At 41.0% G+C, this 20,010-nt stretch overlaps 1 protein-coding gene across 1 annotated transcript in view; it reads right to left on the bottom strand.

Annotated features, from left to right (window-relative positions):
* PTN (pleiotrophin) overlaps positions 1-20,010 on the bottom strand; it is an 81,326-nt gene that overhangs the window by 19,677 nt on the left and 41,639 nt on the right. The window contains exons 2-4 of the mRNA XM_076340366.1: positions 5,719-5,828; positions 4,029-4,202; positions 2,825-2,986 (exon numbers count right to left, since the gene is read on the bottom strand). Of these exons, the coding sequence (XP_076196481.1) occupies positions 2,825-2,986; positions 4,029-4,202; positions 5,719-5,827 (445 nt within the window). The 5' untranslated portion in view covers position 5,828. The remainder of the gene's footprint in view (positions 1-2,824; positions 2,987-4,028; positions 4,203-5,718; positions 5,829-20,010) is intronic.

Raw genomic sequence — 20,010 nt, 5'->3', positions numbered from 1 at the left:
TATGAAATCAAAATGTAATGGAAAAGTTACAAACACGACCTAATAGAAGGAAAATTTCAGGGCACAGGAAAGGGGGTTAGTCAGGAAGATCATGAAAACAACCTTTTTCTGAATATACTAGTATTTTTCAGTGCAATATTCTCAGTCAGTTCACATCTGCTTTTGGTACTCCCAATCTATTGCTGTCAGAGACGTATTCAGTGATGCAGGTCTTGAAGCACAAACCAGTCAGAAAGGTAACCATTTAGCGGTAGAACAGATTCCTGTAATCAATAAGCCCCTCACTTACTATTCTGCTGCCAGAGCTCCCAAATGCAAGAGAGTCACTGCCCTGCTACTCCAGGCAATCACAGTAGGAATGTACGGCACTTGATCAGCATTTACAGGTCCAGCTGCATATCAATACAGACCTTATGCAACACTATGCCTCAGAAAAAAATTGCTGCTTCCAAATAATGTATCATATGCTTTTTCTCTTGTAGTCTTGAGCCACTGATATGAAGCTATGGGTGAAAAGGGAGCCTAATATGTACCTGCAGTCCATTCCAAGTGCTCAGACAATAATCTAGATCTTACTTCTTGTCTCCAAAGAATTAAATTGGGTCCTATTCTAACTATAGATTGCATACAGTTTAATTTTTCCTTTATCTAGATGTGGGTGGGGACTTACCTCCAACCTGTAATTTCCTTCACCTCAGGAAGAAAACAAATACTCTTATTCCAGCTAACACGTCAGCACTCAGATTTTTAATTCAGAAATAAGGTTCAGTAGGGCACAACATTTCACACAGCACTAATCTGCTTGACCTAATTTCATACTCTAGTTCCTCCTGCTGCTGCCAACATACTGTCCGGTGTAGCTCCTATGTAGTTATGCCCACAGACCTGCAATATGGATTTCTTATCTTTAGCTCAGGGCCCAGGCAGGCAAGTGTGTGACTTCCATGCATGCTGCTCCTACTAATGCCAACAGCAGATGAATGAGCAGGTGGCAGGCAGGAAGATGCCGTGAGATTTCAAACTCAAATCAGGAGAGCAGAATTTCTGCCCACAGTTATTATGATCACAAACCTACATTTGTACCTATTTCTCCTTTTGCATTCCTTCAAATCAAATGAAGTCAGGTTTCCTAATTAAGTCAAACCACATAACTATGTTTGCTGCAGTCAGTCCCAATCTGAGTTTCAGTCTCAGCTGTGACTCACTCATATCTAGAATCAGTTAAAGTTAACTCCAATCCAGCAATTTCACAAGCTCTGCCTTTAAAACTATAACTTGAAAATGACCCTGTACCACCCAACAGCACTGCTCTCACAAAACGATGCTGCATCAACACTCCTTTGTCTCCCCCTCCCCTCTTCTGACAGCCATTGACAGAATATACTGACTCAACGGGAGCAGAATAAGGCAGAGGGCTACTAGTAGCTCGAGCGGCAGAGGCATTCTGGCAGCGCAATAGGAAGCTTCATTCAATGAATTCCCAAATGCCACTTAGGCATGGAAACTTACTCAAAAAAACCCAAGCTAATAAACAATAAAATCACACAGTTCAAAGCCCTTCATGCATTCCCACCCAGCCACTTCCATCCCCAAATGAAGATGTTTATTGCTGCCAACTCAACCAAGTCAGCTGGTCTCTCAAAATCTAGTTGTATCCTTTCTACTTCACAGCTTGTCATTATCTACACAGGTTCTAGACTTAGTGCTTATCTGATAACTCCACGGATGGTGTGCGAGGAAGACCAGTTACAGCTGTACTGACTGCAAAGCAAGATGGATGCATGCGCACACACAGAAAGCGTCTGCAACCTCATCAGACGTGTCTGTGGTTGCACAAGCAGAGCAGGCCACCTGCAGGTACCCCTCAGATCAATGATGCACCACCATCCACTATTTGAAAATTGCTGGTCCAAGTTGCACCTGTCACTCCTAATCACATTTATTTTTATAATTATCCAAGTATTCAGAGCCTGGAATGTGTTAAACCTAGCTGGTTTTAAGCAAACAAATGCCAGGGTAGCATAGCTTGTATAATCCACTTAAAACACATTACTTCTGTATCTCAAACAAGATCTCTCAGTTTTAGCTCCCACTATAAATCATCCTACACACATAACACCTGCTACTCCAACAAAAGAGTACATTAAAAGGCTTTAATGATTAGAAAGAAAATAAGTTTGTCTAAGGGACACCTGGAAACACAAATGCAGGGCATACGCTTTTCCATGTATTAGGAATTACACTGTCGCTCGCATTTAAATAAGACATATACATTCTGTACTCTCCTTCCTGCTATCTTTAAACAAAGAATACACAGCCCCAAGAGTGCAAAACGTCCACATACCCTCTTTTCAACATGCAGTGAGCAGAACATCTCTTCAATACTACCTGTCCAGAAGGAAAGCACTCCCTTTTTCAACTAGTCATTATTCGATACAAAACAAAACCTACACAAAAGGTGTCTTTACTGAGAGATGTTTTCGCACGTTATTATTGGTCTGTGCCTGTCAACAGGTGAGTTATGAAAAGCATCTGTACCCTGGAGGTGTAGTGAGCATAAGCAAACTGGTAGCAGTACAGGTGGTCTAAGGTTAAAATTGGAGCTCTAATCTTCAGCTCACTTCTTGTGTGTGAGACTTCCTTGACTACACAACTCGGGAATATTGTCTGCCTGACTGCCGAGAGGTAGGAGCAGTGCAGAACTGAGGAAAGGCCATGAAAGTACAATCTCCTGTACTACTGAGTTCCCACTGAAGCATGCAGGACATCACAAATCCAGTGATTTAAATGAACTAGCGTGCAGCTTTCCGCAAATGGAATTTACCTTGAGGTTTGGGTTTGGTAAGCTTCCCACAGGGCTTTGAGATTGTGACAGTCTTCTGGCAGTCAGCATTATGAAGGGCTCTCTTTAGGTTCCCGGTTCGAGTCTTCAAGGCAGTATTCAAGTCACATTCTCCCCAAGCCTGGAACTGGTATTTGCACTCCGCTGCAACAAGCAAATAAATAGCAATTTTTAAAACAGAATGACTAAGTGTGAAAACAAAAATGCTATGAGTCTAATAGGATATCACAGACAGCCAGTGCTTGTAGACAAAAGGATCATGCAACTGAAGAAAGGAATCCCAAGAAAAATTTAAAGATGATTTGCAGTGATAATTGTAGTCGTCCCCCCAAATGGTTTAAAATGGAATCCTCTTGCTTTTGCACAGATACTGCATTATTGTTATATAAACGAAAATACATTCAACTATGAAGATACACAATAAATAAATAAAAAAAGAAAGAAAAAAACAGCAGTGGGAAATGTCATTCACATTCTATATGGCTGTTCCTTCATTTTTGTGATGCCAAAGGTTACCAAATGAGGATTGAATAGTTTCAAGAATTTATGTGCAACTATGAACTTGTCAAGTCTGTAACTGCTGCACTGATTGCCTTGGTAAGGTCACTATGATGTCAAAGCCATACAAGCTGTATACTAGAAAAAAAAACAAGTTTGCAAGAGTAATCAGATCTGAGTCCTGAACAGACATCTTGTCCAGGACAGATCTGACGTATCTTTCTGAACTGTTATAGATGAACCTTCTGAACTAAATAATATAGATGAAATACACTGGTCTTCATTCACTCCTTTCAATGCACACACTGGTAGCCACGCATGCTCCATGCTACAAATCACACACCGCAAGGTCACATAAAGCCTGTGGTAACCATCGCAGAAATTCACAGCTGTGAGAGAACACACGACACTTACACTGCTGCCTTATATAGCGTTGTACATTACAGGAGAGCAGATTTAAACACGCTGCTGGAAGACTGAGTTTACAAGAAGTAGGCTACATGGACTCTCAGCAGATGAGCTGCTTTGCTCTGAAGAAGCTGCCTTCTGATGCCTTACGTGTTCCAGCTGTGATGAACTTGAAATACAGAAGTAGCGCCTTCACCAAGGGGCGAAGCAGAAAATGCAGACTTTCTGCTCCACACTTAAGTAAAAAACAAAGCAAATCCCTTGAGAGAGTGATGCTTACCTCCAAACTGCTTCTTCCAGTTGCAGGGAATCTTACACTTCTGAGTCTTGGTGGTTTGTTTGCACTCAGCTCCAGTGCGAGTGCCCTCGCGCGTCCCCAGGCCACAGTCACCGCTGGTGGGCACACAGATGCTCCACTGCCATTCCCCGCAGTCAGACTTCTTCGCCTTTTTGTCTGGATGAAGACAAGGAACCAAACCCAAGGAAGAGAAGCCGTCAGTACCCAGAGCCTATGGATCACTAAACATCACTAAACAGTCACAGCACCTGAAAGGGTGAAGAAGGAAGACATTTGTAAAACAGTTGCTTCAAAAGCAAAAGGTCTGGCATCCTCTTCACAGTTCTGCAGAGATAGGTCAGCCTCTGACTCCAAAGCAGGGTGGATCATTCAAATTCAGCCCCATTACCACATCTACTAGAATATCCACTTAGATATTCTGGAGTGGATTCTCATCTTCAGAATGGGGAATCATCTAGAAACCCTCAGGGATCACTGACCAAAACATGCAGGAGGGCTCGCCCAGAAAGAACACTCCTCTGTCTCCAGTAGCTGATGGTATGCAAATATTTTCAGTTCCAACTGAAGCACTTACACACTATACAGATTAGAAATGTACGTGTTGATGTTGTGTATCAGAGGATTTGAGCACCTCCAGGGAACAGCTGTGAGATACAAACTTTTCACTTGGTATACCATGTCACGTTTTATGTCAGAATATGACCAAAACCCCAAAGGTGAAGAAGAAACTACATGAAGAAGTGTACTCGAAATGCTGTTAATGCAGGTGGGTTTGTTGCTCAGGGACAAAAGTAAGGATCATGATTTAAATCCTTAAACCCAAGTCTGATGAGAAAAGACAGCAATGTTAGCAAACCCAAGGGTTCACAAAAATAATTAGTTAGGGCCCCAAAACATCACAAGCAACTTTAAATAACCTTATATAAAATTATCTTCCTTCTATCTCTTGTATATTTATGTTCACATTTTCTCATATTTCCATACAGCCACAATGGTTAGAAACACCTCTTTTTTTTTTTTTAACGGGAACACTAATTCTGATAGACTCACAGGTCATATAAACTGGTGTGTAAGTAGCCTGTAAATACTAAGACCTTAAGAAAAACACCAAAAGATGTGTTCCTTAAAAAATGTCAAAACTGGGTTTGATAGATGTCAATTTTCCACCCCAGGCCTGTCTCTCCTATAATGAGGTCTGAGTTCATCACTGACAGAAAGCAATTACCGCTGGATGTCTGGCTGTCTATCTGCAGCAGTGAGTTAGTTCAATTCTTTGTCAGAGGATTTCCACATCACATGGCATTGGCATATCATTGTCATATACAACACTGAACAAGCGACATGATAACTGCTCTTTCATCACTCCTGTTTGGTTCTCCCTAAGTCAAGCATGAACCTATTCCCAGAGCAATTTTTAAGCTGCCGTGCAATACACACTCTGTGATAAACTGAGGACTCCAGTCTCCGGGGCTGTCAAGCTGCCAACTTTCATGGAAACTACTTTCTGTTTTCCTGTTAACACAGAACAACATGTCACAGCCACAAATCCCTACCTTGTATGTCAAAAGGTTAACGAATGACCTGAATTTCAGAACAAAACCAGAAGCATTTGACATTCTCCCACACATACAATCTATCTCGGGGATTAACTCTGAATTACACTGGACCTTACCTGGTTTCTCTTTTTTGCCAGCCTCGGTGGTATTCACAGCTGCCAGAATGAAAACAAGTGCCAGGAAGGCAGCTGTGAACATTCGACGTTGCTGTTGTTGCTGTTGCATTCTGGGGATTAACAAGAGAGAGGAAAAAAAGGTTGGTTAGGCTGTAAAAAGTGGGACCCCATCTAAAGTGTTGCTACAGCATTTTTGGGAGGCTCTGCTTCAGGGCCATAAGACACAAGCAGGTCAAACATAATTAGCCATTGGCAGAATGGGCAATTATCTTCATTGCAGAGAGAATACAAAGATTTTTAACAATTATTTTCCAGCCTGTGTACCAAATCACTGATTTACATCGCTGATGTTATGGATGAGTTTTGCCACAGGAAGTTCAGTACTTATTGCTCACCTTCTCAAAACCTGTCAGAGAATCAAGGTTCCTGATGGGCCTGGAACTCCTCTCTTCTTTCCTGACCTCTGGCTGTGATTTATTGTGTAAAGCTAAACATAACACATACTTTGTGTTTCAGCTTACCCGTTCATATGAAATAGGGAATACTACACTGTCCACCTTGCAAGGGTTCAAGTTCTTATCAGGCTTACTTGACATCTGAAAAGAGCTCTTTCATGAAAATTTATACAGGTAATTATGTGATGTATTATCTTAATTGTCATTGGCATGTTGCTACCTACCTTTTCCTTCCCTTCCAGTTAGTGTCTCTTCCTAATATAAATTAAGCTAATTGCCTGAAATGCAAAATGGGCACAGAGATAGGACTTGCACACACAGCTAGAGGCTATCCACAGCATGCTAATGAACCCAAAATCTGGATTTGGGAAGCAAATATTCAAATACAAAAAGGTATTAAAAACATTTGCTTGGTGGTGAAGCATCAGTCAGTAGCCAGTCATCAAAAGTCATTCAGAGCTGGCTGACTTCAATGGCTTACACACATATTTCCCTTTCACTTCGGTATAATTTGCATTGTCTTATTTTGGCATTGTTTATCAGAAAGCAGGGCCATAACAAATACATATCTTAAAAATAAGCAACCTCCCCATTTCCCAGAGACACCTCTCTAGTAGGCAGCCAGGTACCAAGACAGTGGACTAGAGGTTGCTCAGATGGAAGGTTTCTCCAGCCTTTTTCAAACCAGGGCCCATGACATGCATGCTACGCCAGCCCTTCGAGGAGGTGTCAACAGTGCTAGCCACTAAGCTGGCCTTAAAAACCTCAAATAAACTGATGTTACAGAGAGTTTAGAGGCAACCTGAGCTCATTTTGCTGAGCACAGCAACTTTAGGGAAGACATAATTCTCACCATGAACAAAGAACAAAATGTATTTGAAATTTAATTTGGCACTCCTCAGTATTCCCTGCTGGCAACCTCTTGTTCAAAAGCAAAATAATTGTAATTGACGTGGAAAACAGGAGAGGAATCCCAAACACACAGACTTTTAAGTAGCCATTTTTAATACCATGCTAAAAGCCAGATGAGAAAATTTAATAGTTTTGTTTAAATAAAGTTCATGTGAAGATTGCAAGAGACCTGGCATTCAAATGTCTGAAAGAGCTGTTATTAGCACCAGTTTGGTTTACTTCAAAAGAAAGTACAATTTCCTGTCACGAAGAAAAGACCACCAGCATTTCCAGTGAACTCAAAAGCCCGGAGCTAGAGCGCACATGAGTCCTGCATGAGCTTGGGTTTGTTTTTCCCTTTCTTCTGCTACATGTTTCCACTTAGAGCCTCCCATGTTTTACAGAAAATGAAATAAATAAATAAATAAAATAAGCAATTTAAAAAAAAATACGCAACCTGCCTTTTTATTCAGCTTACCTCAAACTGGTTCTCCGTAACCACAGTTGCAACACTGTTAAGACACCAAACTTCCCCCCTCAGCCCCTTTCCCTTGGAGAAACTTCACCACCAGTAGCACTGCACCTCACCTCACATCCCATTTTCACAACAATTTATCTTCTCACCTCCTCTCTTCTAAACAACTCACCAGACTCCCTCCTGGAAGGAGTATTAAGTGCTTGTGTGGAAACATATGGAAAGAGACAAATACTTCCAGAACCTCAAGACACCTTCCCAGCACGCTGTCTGGGGATGTCAGGAGCTGAAGCACCAGTGGGTTTGTTGCACAGGATGTCACCACACGCAAGAGATGCCCACTGTAGGCTTGGGGCTCCCTCCTGCATCCCTGCTGCCCACCTCAGGGACCTGGGATGTGGTCACACGCACCCCCACGGGCTGAGGGCAGTCACCGGGAGCCGTGGATAACTGCCTCTGGGGAAGCTGCCTTATATTAAGTTGACAGAGTCTCAAATTCGAATCTGATCGACATTATTTTCAGCAAAATAGCCAGGGAAAATAGCTGGGTTTTGGAATCTGAAATGTTCCAGAAGCCCTATAAACAAAACCACACGGAGCCTTAACATAGCATGTTTTCCTAAGACTCCAAGTCTCTCTACAGCCAAAATACTTGCCAAGTTGTCTAAGGCAAACACTAAACCTGCAGATATGTGTATATATATCCCTCTGGCAAAGAAAGCCAGGCTACTTCCCGAAGTGCCCTTGCTATTAATTACCAACAAGTGAAAAGCCCTGTTGTACAGAAGGAGGCCTTGCCTCTCACCACACCACCTCCTCGAATTTGATGTAACCGGTGCGATTACAGAAAATTGCATAATTGTTTTGCACATGATAGATCAGCAAGGGCAGGTGCTCCCCCAAAATTACAAACATCACCTACGGCCTATATACAGTACCCATTAGATTTTTTTTTCAGAAGGCCAGAATTTGAGTAATCATTTGAGTTCAATCTTCAGTTTTCCTTGCAAATATTTCAGCTGGCCATTAAGAAGATGGATGAGGAGAAAAACTTGTCAAACTGGACTTGTTTTTGAAAACAATATATTCCACTGAAAAAAAAACCCTTTGCCTTTTTTTTTTTTTCCCCAAAAAAATTTGAAGGTGACAGTTTTTCCTTTTCCTTTCCATTTCATTTCCAGTTCAAACTTTGGTTTAAAGAACTGCCAAAAATGCTAACAGCAATGAAAAAACAATTGTTTCACGACATGCAGAATAGACTCCTCCTTGACTTTTTTTTTTTTATTGAGCCTTCTGTCTACACCAATGGTAACAAGTAAATTGTGTGTCATGAAGGGAAAGCATTTCTAAAATCCCTTCTGACAGCCCCTAAACAGAGCAAGGCAGCAGCATTTAAACAAATGGCAGTGGCATTTACAACCAACAGGAAGAGACAAAAATAAAAGAGAAGGAAAGAAAAGAGACATTTGGGGTGGGGAGAGCTCCAGGAAACTTCAGAAGAGAGAAAAGGTAAAGAGAGAGAAAGAGAGTTTAGAACAGTTTAAACGGTAAGCTGGAACAAGATCAGAAAAAGAGAGTGAGTAATCACGAAAAGAGCACCAAAACAGGAATGAGAGAAGAGAGAAGTAGTTAATGACAGTTAAACACTAAAACAGAGAGTGTTAGGAAAACATGAAGTGTGTAACGAGGTGAGAAGTGAAGCCCAGCTGAGATGACCATAGCAAGTGGCTTTTCCGAACAAAAATGAGACACAGGAATTACCTCAGTCTTACAGTTGATTTCACAGTCAATCTCTGCTTGGGAGTAAAAAAATGAAAGGAAAATTAAAAAATGGGAGGCGATCAGAAAACTAATGAGTTCATCAGCCATACATCCATGGGTTCAATTGCATGCTGAGCACCAGAAAGAGAGTCAGGAAGAAGTCACAGTATGGCTGCAGTTTAAAGGACCTTCTAAGTGGACCTTGAGCCTCCCACTCCGAATCCCGCACTACCCACGACCTGATTTTACAATCGCACTCATCTCTCCTGAACCTGATTCATTAAATCATCCGTTTCCTGTGATGAGTACAGTCCACATGACTAAGTGTACCAACTCTTTCAGGAAATACCTATCCTATGGACTGCAGCACACAAATCCCAGCTCTACCAGAGACCCAAACCGGTATCCATATAGCATAGCACGTGCAGACACTTCCATTTGGGTCCAGAAGCGCTACAGACACTTTCATGCAGTGCCAGGCTTTGTCTAACAGCCCAAGACAAAAATTTTACTCCTTCCAACCCAAGACACTGCAAATGCAGCTTACTTCCTTCATACCCAAGTTGGCAGCCCAAGGCAGCCCAGGTGCTTTCATGCTGTGCTCTGTAGACCTTTGGATCTCTTGTTAGTGCAAGTCAAGCTTGCTGGAGCAACTGTCTGCACTCGTGCAATTAACTCATACACAGGTTCTCCATTTCTCACATCTGAACAAGTCTTTCCTGAACACAAGCATCCAACAAACCAATTTCAGACGAAGCTCCATCGGTGAGCAAGTGTTTATTTTTCATAGCCTTACTGAAACTAGCATATGCAGCACATCCTAGGATCACATATGCCTTTTGCAGGTGGCTTTTTTGCTGTTAATAACTATTACTCACAAGCCCTTCCCTTCAGCTGTTCTTTCCAAAGCAACTGGCAAGGTCCCAGATTATATAAGCAAGTATTTTATTATTAGTCCATATGAGTGTAATCTCCCACTCTGAACTATCAGGTTTTCTCACATGATTTAACCTGTCCATATCCTCCAACTCTTCCAGTATAATACCCCAAACATCAGCTGCGTTGATAACGCATCACCCTGCGACCCTGCATGTATTGCAATACTGTATGTATTGCCATCGCTAATGACAGGCCATGGGCTTTGTAGTGAGTTTGCAAGGCCTTGGGACTGAGGCTTGTCGAGGCTTGCTCTGTCTGAGCTTTCCTTGGCCTGTCTGCAGCTTTGTCACATTCGGTGTAGCTGGAACAGCAATTTTTCTAACTGACCAGCTAGCTATAGCTAATTTGATTTACTTTTCTTTGTCATGGTACGGAGCCACCCAGGTTTCGTGACTCCATTATAATAATGTACTATGGAGAAATACAGGACTGGTATCTTAGCAAAGGCCTTGAGAAGTGGAGGCACAGGATGCAGTGTAGAGGAGTACAGGTATGGGAGATGACATACAAACATGTTCATCTGCCCACACGCTTGACAATGAAGACCCCCCCAGCTATAAACAACTCACCCATGGTCAGATAAAGAAATGCAGACCTGGAGCTGGACAAAACTGGATACAGGAGTAAGAAAGAGAACACAGAAGTAGTTTCCAACATACCTAAAAGGTGCCATATATAGTAAGTTTGGACATGACATGGAGCTGCAGACCAATGAAAAAAGGAAAAGTATAAAAGCATGTTAGCAAACATACAGAACCAACCCCAAGTTGATCCTAAAGTGAGGAAGAAGAAGCCATCAACATGAACATCAGATTTCTCCTGGCAAAGGACTTGGGATGCTGACAAGTCACCATAACCACCCCTACCCCAACACTATAACAAAACTACCAACCTTAGGGCTGAGAGGAGCTGGGGAAGGGTCAGCATAACATTAGGAAAAGCAGTTGAATCTAAGTGTATATATAACAATTTTAACTGTGGTGGTGGTGTTATTGTTATCATTATTATATATTATTATGCACAGACATATTCCTTCTCTGTAATAATTACATCTACACTAATAATGATTCTTGGATTAGACTTAACATTTCAATTACACTAACAATAATTTTTTTACTTTATATAAATATATATAAAAGGTATGGTTCCTCTTTGCCCATAAACAATATTTTGAGCACAACTATGACTTCCAGCTTCATCTTTTAGTACACTATCATTTTCATCCCATGATCATGAATAAATAAAACGCATCCCAAAGCAGACTTAAATTCCTACAGCCCATTATTTCTCTTCACAATACTGCTCATTTTGAGTCCTCTTTAAGCTCCTTACCCATGTTAGAACTACCTTTTGCATTAATACCTCTTTTTTTCCTGCTTGAATGAATAATTTCTCATCAAGTCCCACAACAAATACTTTAATAAATTACAGTTTGATTAGTCCCAGATTAGTCACATCTACAAAATCAGTTTTTAAGTGAGCTAGTTTGGGAGATCAGTCTCCTTTCAGTAAACACATGCTGTGTTTAATGAAACTTAACATTTACCTCCACTTCTTAAATTATTCTCTTATTCAAAATGTGTTCTATTTTGCAGTCCATTGAGGGCAGATGAACATGTTTGCAGTTACCTGGATCTGTTTCTTTCCCCCTTCTTAAATATAAATATTATATTTGCTATGCTCCAGTTGTACAACAGCAGGAAGTATTTGATGCATGTTTTAACAGTCTTACTGAATCTGAAATGTCAAGTGCCATTTTTGCAGTACTCCGAGATGGAAACACACAGTTTTCTCTGTAAAAGAGAAGTTAAGAGCATTCGGCTCTTAGGAGTTTGACCTCTGTAACAGCTGCAGAAACTTCCGCTTCTCCAGGTCTCTTTCTCATTCACTGTCAGGTGCATGCCCCTACGTCCTGCCTGATCTCCCATATTGAAAACTGAGGCAAATGCTCACGCGCTTTTGGAGCCAGACATTTGTGAACTGCAATCTTCCAACTGTAAAATATTCCCCCTCCCCTCACACACATACATATTTTCTTTGTTGTCTTTATTTGCAGTACTGGGGGGAGGGGGGGCAGAGTCTAGATTTGCTTTTCATTTTTCTTGCAAGATTTAAGTCAGCTTGGGTTTTGGTGTGTCTCAGCAACCTGCCACTTCTGGACTTCCAAGACACTAATTTCTTGGATGATCACTACCATTTTCCTAAATTCTTGCAAGCTCCTGACAGCACTTCAGTGGGCTGCTCCCCAGTTAGATTTGGAATTCCTCTCTACAGGCTTTTTTTTCCCCTCTTTTTTCTTGAGGAAAAAATTTCAATTTTTTTTTTTTTTTACTTTGATACAAAGAGATTTGAAATAATCCTTTATTAAAAATCTTGCATTGGTCCAACACACATCACCAGTTTACTTAATTTCTTAAAAATCAACTTATAAAATTGAAAACTTTAATTAGATTGATGTTCATGATCCTACATAATATAAACTGAATCAGCTTGTTAACACTTGATACAAGTGGTTATTTTTAAGGATGAGCTTTAAGGATGAGCTGTAAGGTCATACCGAATTAAATTCTAAAATAGCATCAACTTTTTATAGTCCTGTGGTAGGTAGTGAAGAAATCACATCCACAAATAATTAGCCCCTATTAGCACCATTTACCTTCTAATCTAAATTTGGAAAGATAAATCCTTCTATAATGAAAGATCACCTTATTATATTTTCCTCATGCATAACAGTACAAGGACTTCTAACTAAATTCACATCCAACTTTGCGTCGACACAAAAAGAGTAGATATTTTTCCATACTCCTCCAAAGTAGTTTTGAGTCATATGAATCCTATCTTATGCATACCAGTAGTTCTTATTTGTTTACACATTTCCGTTATAGCTATATAACTTCTACTCTGGTTTCTATTTTTTCTGGACCTTTTCTAGACCTCCAAGTCCTGTCTACCAGTCATGATCACCATTTCAGAGTGTGTGTGGGCTAACCCAATCATATCCATTTGCAGGTACTACACCTCTTTCCAGCTTCTCCAATTCATTGCCCAAGCCACCTGTACCTGATATTTCTCTCTGATCTCACCCAAATATCTTCCAGGTACCAGCTTTTCATTAAGTGTCTTTCCACCCCAACTACTGTGGTTTTCAACAGCAGTAATTTATTTCTTTGTCTTGGCTACCCTGCCACTGCAGTGTGGCTTCCTTATCTAACACTAAATCTTTATTCACCTTTTTTTTCTTTCCTGAGTACTAAAAGTAGACATGGAAAACAGATTTCTCTGTATGCTTCCTTATGGGTAAAAATCCCCAAACTCTCCTCACAGCAAAAAGCCTTGAGCCAACTCGTTGATCTTCATCATTTAGTTGCACTTTCATGGACCAAAGAAATGCTGTGTTCATTTCAAACAGAACTACTATTATAGCCTTAGTAGTCTAAGCCTAAAAGTCAGCCAAGGTTTAAGGAAAGCAAGAAGCTTTAATTATAACTGATTGCTCAGCCAAATGATACTATCTCTGGCTGAAAAAAACATGCCTTAATCTCATTTCTAACAATGGTTATGTTTCAGAATGATTTTATTAAAGAAAACCTACTAGAATAATGATGAAATACCAAGTTTTCTTCTTTGTCAAATTAAGTAATGAAATGATATTTTAGTCTTGGGGGGATTAGGGGGTGGGAGGGGGTGGGTAGGGTGGTCAGTGTACCAAAAAAAACCCCATATTAATTTAGAGACCTGCAGCTACTGCAATCCTGCCCAAAGCAAAATCTGTGTGCTCATTTCCCTTACTCCTTTTACTTCCCTGTCTGGGATCGGTATTCTCTTGTGATATAGTCATGAAATTTTGGGAGCTGCGTCAGCAACACCGAACAGCGGACACCAGTGGTCTGAGTCTGTGTGCTATCAAGTTAGTTCAAAGCGGTGTAGGAAACCTCAAACCCTACTGAAAAACGCTCCCTGCATTTCAGCCGCAGGAGGACGGCTGGGTAGTGGGCCCGGCGTCTCAGCGCCCAGCCTCCAGGTCCCCATTCCAACATGCACGACACCGTGCAGCTGGCAGGTTGCTTTGTCTGGCAAAGTGAGAGAGAATCAGGGAGTTTCAACTAACAGGCGCTTCTCAGCTTTTCTTTTTTCTATTCCCTCCTTTGCTTCCATGTGTGGGGGGACAGAAGGGCCACCCCACATGGAGGCAGCTCCAGCGATGCTCTGCTCTCCATGCAGGAGAGGGGAAGCTGGCAAGAAGCAGCTGGTAGGGAAGAGGCAAATGCTTCCAAGGTGAGCCGGTACTGGAAGGAGTTGGGTAAGCAGCAATTTATTCAGCAGTATAGTAGCAAATTTAAAAAAGAATAAAATTGAGTGTATGTTTGTTGCTGCAGATCAGCCAGGGAGAAGTGAGAAAACTCTAGAAGGCTGAAATGATATTTGGCAAACTTTTTTTTTTTTTTAAATCAGCATTTACACTCAGCTACAGCACAGGGTACCCGTAATAACAAGCCAGAATCAAACAGTTAGCTAAAAAGGAAAAAAAAAAAAATAGCAGCATGACCCTTCTCATAAGCCCAAGTCAAACACTTCACTTCAAAAATTGCAGTGTGCGGCTCAGGGACTACATTTTTCAATATGTAATCAACTTCATGTTCTCTTTTCAACATGGACATCATTAAGGGCCAGAAAAATGAGCATTGAGGCCAGAGAGTTATGCCAATGCCATAAAAATAAGCAGGGAACCAAGAGTTGCGTGACTGAGAATAATTATTAAAATGTAAACAACAAAAAGTCAAAACCAATGATCAATTAACGTGCCCCATCTAGCTTTGTTCAAGTAAATAAGCTAAAGTAATTAGTTAAGTTGTGGATAACAGTTCCCCTAGCCTTTGATATTTGCATAGCTGATTGCTTGTTTGTCTCTCACATCAGGCTAAGGCAAACACACATGCTGTAGATATTTTATATTTCTAGCTCCCCAGACATAAATTAATCGTTCGAGTTGATAACAGATACCCCTGGGTACATGAATTCTGCCTTTTAGTGCTGAACATAATTTAGACTGACTCAAGTCTCAAGAAAAGAGCTGGTCCAAACAAATACAGACAGAACATTTCTTCCATTTTTCCAAAATGTTTTGGCAGAATTAAAATGTTTTATGGGAGAACATAAATTTCAACAAGTTTTTGAAAGCATTTTTATGAATTAACATAATTTTCTTTTTCTTCACTTTCACTAATATTGAACTGTATTCCCTTCCATTAAAAATATAATTTTACACAAGCTATACAAAGGATCCTACTGTTTCTCATAGGCAGAATCTCCAGATACTTCTGCAACATAACATCAGACCTAGAAATCTGAACCTCCGTTTAGACTTCTCATGAGACAGCTCTCTCTCTCAGGGAGCACCAAGAGCTGTGAAATTCCTTCATTGCAAGTTTTAAGCAAAATTTTGCCAACCCAGGACACTATAAGCCTTTATCTGATCACAGAAGAAGGAATCAATTATAAAAGGTGTCATTTTTTTAGTGAAAGTTTAGCATTCACACGGTAGTGTTGTGAACAAAAAATATAATGGTAACACATAGTTTCTTCCTGAGAGGAGAAGTGTAGTAAGTGGAAACACAGAACTAAACAAACACAACACCCAGTACGGATGGTTAAGAGTCCAGGGAACTAAAAATCTAATAGAGATGGCCAAAACCCTCCAAAGGGGATTAAAAATTTTATGCTTCTCTCTTTCCAAATTTCCAACATGAGACTTTACAAGTGATTTTATTTTCAGAAAGCCTAGGGAACACACCTAATATTTTTAAAACATCATAATTGCAAAAAAAAAAAACCCATTCAGTATCATAAGTTGATGTTAAGAAATTAACCATGTCAATAAAAGGGTGAAGAAACATGCTGTCCGTTCAAGAGAAGCATTGTATTTATTACATGTAAAAGGGGCAGTTGTTATTTTCTCTGTTGGTCCCCAGCCACTGTATAGAGATCGTTTTCTTAGCCCTGGCCTTCAAAATTTCTCTTAGAAACTACATTATGGAAATGAACATCACTATTGAAATCAGTTTTCTCTCCTTCATCCCCGAGCTCTTATTTCACTCTCATCCACAACGCTTGCATTTTCTTCCTTTCTTTTGCTCGTGGTGGGTCTGAGCGAGTCAGGGCTCTTGAGCAATAACTGACTTCTGCAACTGCCTCTTCTATTAACCTTCCCCTCCCACTGCCCTAGCTGAGAGGCTGAAGAAAACAAAACAAAAAACCCAAATCAAGGCTGATATTTCAGTTCGTTCTGCTGTATTTCCAGATCCTAACTAAACATTTTAAGCCATTTCTGTTACCGTGATTTTTTTCCCTCCCTGCTCTTCCCACAATGATCACAGCTGCTGTGTCACTATCTACGAAGTCACACTTGGGTTCTTCACTCTTTCATTTCTCCAAGACTAAAGATGAGATTAAACAGGCCTAGATTTGACCAGCCAACAACCCACCAGGAAGACCACAGGAGACTCACCTCCATTCTTCTCCAATTATTTTCCTTTCAGTGAGAGCGAGGCCAAGCTGCTGACTCAGCTCTCCTGTGCATCATCTGCATCAATGTGTCTCTCCTGGAGAATCCACGTGTTGTGGTCATGAGTTTCCCCAGCCACAGCTACTGGTAAATCCTCTCTCTCTATTCTCGTTTGACTCCATCTTCACTGCTCCCCCAGTGTGCAAAAGATATATTACTTGATAATGGCAGAAGGACAAAGCATGCCTAACTGGGGGAAAACAAGCTCTTATTACAGTTATTCTTTCGGCCTCCTTTCCCACCCTAAACTGGCTAGCGTTCTTCTGGTTGCCCGAGATTATTAAGACAAAAAGTATTTTTTCATGGTTTTGCAATGCCTCTGACAAGTGTCCAGATCCCTACTACCTGGGTACCGTGACACTACAGGACCAGAAAAGGGCAAATAAACACTGTAATACAGTCTTCTGGTATAAGGAGTACAGCTGACATCTGTTTGGCTAGCTAATGCGTTTTCATCTACCAGAGATGAATTTGGATACCTTCTGAAAATGTTAAGAGTAAGGAGTGGCATATTTCCATCCACTCGCTAAACAGAGGGCAGAAAAAAGTCTCTCATTGTCCCTGACTGGCCAAGAGAAAGTTTTCTTCACTATTATAAATTCATTTATTGAAACAGAATAAATTTATGAAGCCTCATTTTCTTGACTGCAGCAGTTCTAACAATGTCCTATGGGTATCAGAGTCAGAAAAAACAGGAGCGATCAAGGAATATAACTATTTTTGTAATTAGGTCCACAGCCAAAGTTTATTACTACTACTACTATGAGGAAAAAAAACTCTGTGCAGATATACACTGATGCCACCACAGCCCCAGTGGTCATACCATTATTGTGAATGCATCATGATTTGAGAGCTGTTTAAGCTGTGACATGATTTTCATAATGAACAGCTGTACCGTCCAAGCCAGGCAGATGCCTCCACTGTATTCTCATTTTCTTTTTCTCCCTCTGCCCCAATGAGGACATTTTCAGCTCATTGGCAATAGGCAAATCATAGCATCTGTCACTGTCCTCACTTCTCCATCTATGAAACAGGGATAATAGCACTTGCCTCCTTCAAAAAAACACTGAGAAACCCATAATAAAAATTATTATGATGTGAAGGGGGGATAATTTTATTATCCAGCATCAGCTGCAGCTTGTTCTACTTTCCTGGATCTCGTGCCTCCATGGTTCCAGGCTTTGAGCAGCATGGCCAGACTCCCCCAAGCAGAGGAGAGCAGCAGCAACACTGTGCAGCTCCCAATGGCTCAGCGTGTTGTTGAGGGAAAGCTGTAAGACACAGCAGAACCCCTTTATCTTTGATAACTACCTTTCCTTGAAAGTATTTTGTCAAATACTTAAGTTTCGATCTGCCTGAGCTGACTGTCAGGTTGGAGACTTTTTTCCCCTTCAATCAGACTCTGGGAAATACTCTATACTCCTAAAGAAAATAGCCCATTTTATTTCCTTTACTCATTATGACTCCCTATCTCCTTTGCTGTCTGTCTATTCATATGGCATTCCAAAATCCGCAGTGCAGTCAGAAACCTATTTAAGCTGAAAGCACATGGCCTCTCACCTATGCCCTCTATTAATCTTTTTGAGGGACTGCATTTTTTTTTTTTTTTCAGAGAAATTATCTCCTTGCTTCAAGTGACAAATCTCAGGGCATTGGGACATCTATGCAAAAATGAATGAGAAAGAAATTAATTCAACCAAAACAAATGCGACATGTAAATGAAATTTGTGTTTCGGCCACATTATAACATAGGGCTAGAATGTGGTTTTAAATCATTCTCCTCCAAAAGCAGTTAGTGAGCAGAGGGCAGCTGTTGTGTAGCATGTTATCTCCTCTTTGCCAGTCAGAAAGCAAATGGCATCTCCGAGGCACATGCACCACCCAGTATGATACCAGTCAGCAAAGAAAGAGAGGAGCCCAGACCTCATCTTCTGCAATTTATATTCACAGAATCATAGAATCATTTAGGTTGGAAAGGACCTTTAAGATCATCGAGTCCAACCGTAAACCTAACACTGCCAAGTCCACCACTAAACCATGTCCCTAAGCACCACATCTACACGTCTTTTAAATACTTCCAGGGATGGTGACTCAACCACTTCCCTGGGCAGCCTGTTCCAATGCTTGACAAGCCTTTTGGTGAAGAAATTTTTCCTCATGTCCAATCTAAACCTCCCCGGCGCAACTTGAGGCCATTTTCTCTCGTCCCATCGCTTGTTACTTGGGAGAAGAGACTGACACCCACTTCGCTACCACCTCCTTTCAGATACTTTGCAGCCCTTCCTACTTAGCTAGGGCTTTAAGAACTGCCTCTCTTACTCCAGTGCAATTTAACAACCACTCAGGATGGACCCTACCTTGAATTCACAAAAGGACATTCACCATGGCATTTAATGGTAGCAAAAAATGAGTTGGGATGCAGTGCCAGTCCCTTTTCAGGTATGGGAGCCTGGCCAATGTTCACCACGATCATATTAGTGCTAGTAAGGAGCAACACCTTTCGATGGCTGCGGTGAAGCACTGTCAGGCACTGATGGTGAACAGCTGCATTCTGTGACAGCACCTCAAGGTGGTGCCTCCATCCATAAGAGAATGTCCTAGAAACAAGCAAGCCAGGGGGAGAGAGGAAAGTGCAATCACCTTCACTTGGCAGAACAGAAACTGAGGTTGAGAGACATAAATCACCTTGCTTGTAATTATCCAAAAAAAAGTGTGTGACAGAGAGAGAACTTTTTTCAGAAAATTTTCATCTTGCACCTTAACCATAAAAACATCCTAGACAGAAAATCCCACTTTCAAATATGGCCAGGAAGACAGAGTTGCCCCTGCTCCAGTTACTTACCTTATCTGCAATAAGTTTCATATTTCTATCCAAGGTAAAAAATGTCAAAGGATATTGTAGCTATATCATTTGACGCAGACAGCAGAGGACAAAGTTGCACAGTGTGCAATACGTAAGAGGTGAGACTTCAGAGCAGCCTTTTTGGCTTTTAGACTGTTGAGCTCTTTTGCTATATTCCATAAAATCTTTCCATTTTGGAAGTCAACACAGAGCTGCAGACTTGCAGCAAAATTTTGGTAGCTACAGAATAAGCCTGCATGCTGCTGTAGGAGTACTATTTAAAGGACACTGTGCCACAGCTACCTTCCAGTCATGCAACAGGTCCAAATATATTCAATTTTTTAAATGCCTGTTTTCATCTACCCAG

The sequence above is a fragment of the Aptenodytes patagonicus genome, chromosome 1 (genome assembly GCF_965638725.1).
Source record: "Aptenodytes patagonicus chromosome 1, bAptPat1.pri.cur, whole genome shotgun sequence".
NCBI classification, from domain to species: Eukaryota; Metazoa; Chordata; class Aves; order Sphenisciformes; family Spheniscidae; genus Aptenodytes; species Aptenodytes patagonicus.
Note: the sequence above shows the minus strand (reverse complement) of the source record. Positions and strands in the feature narration are given on the sequence as shown.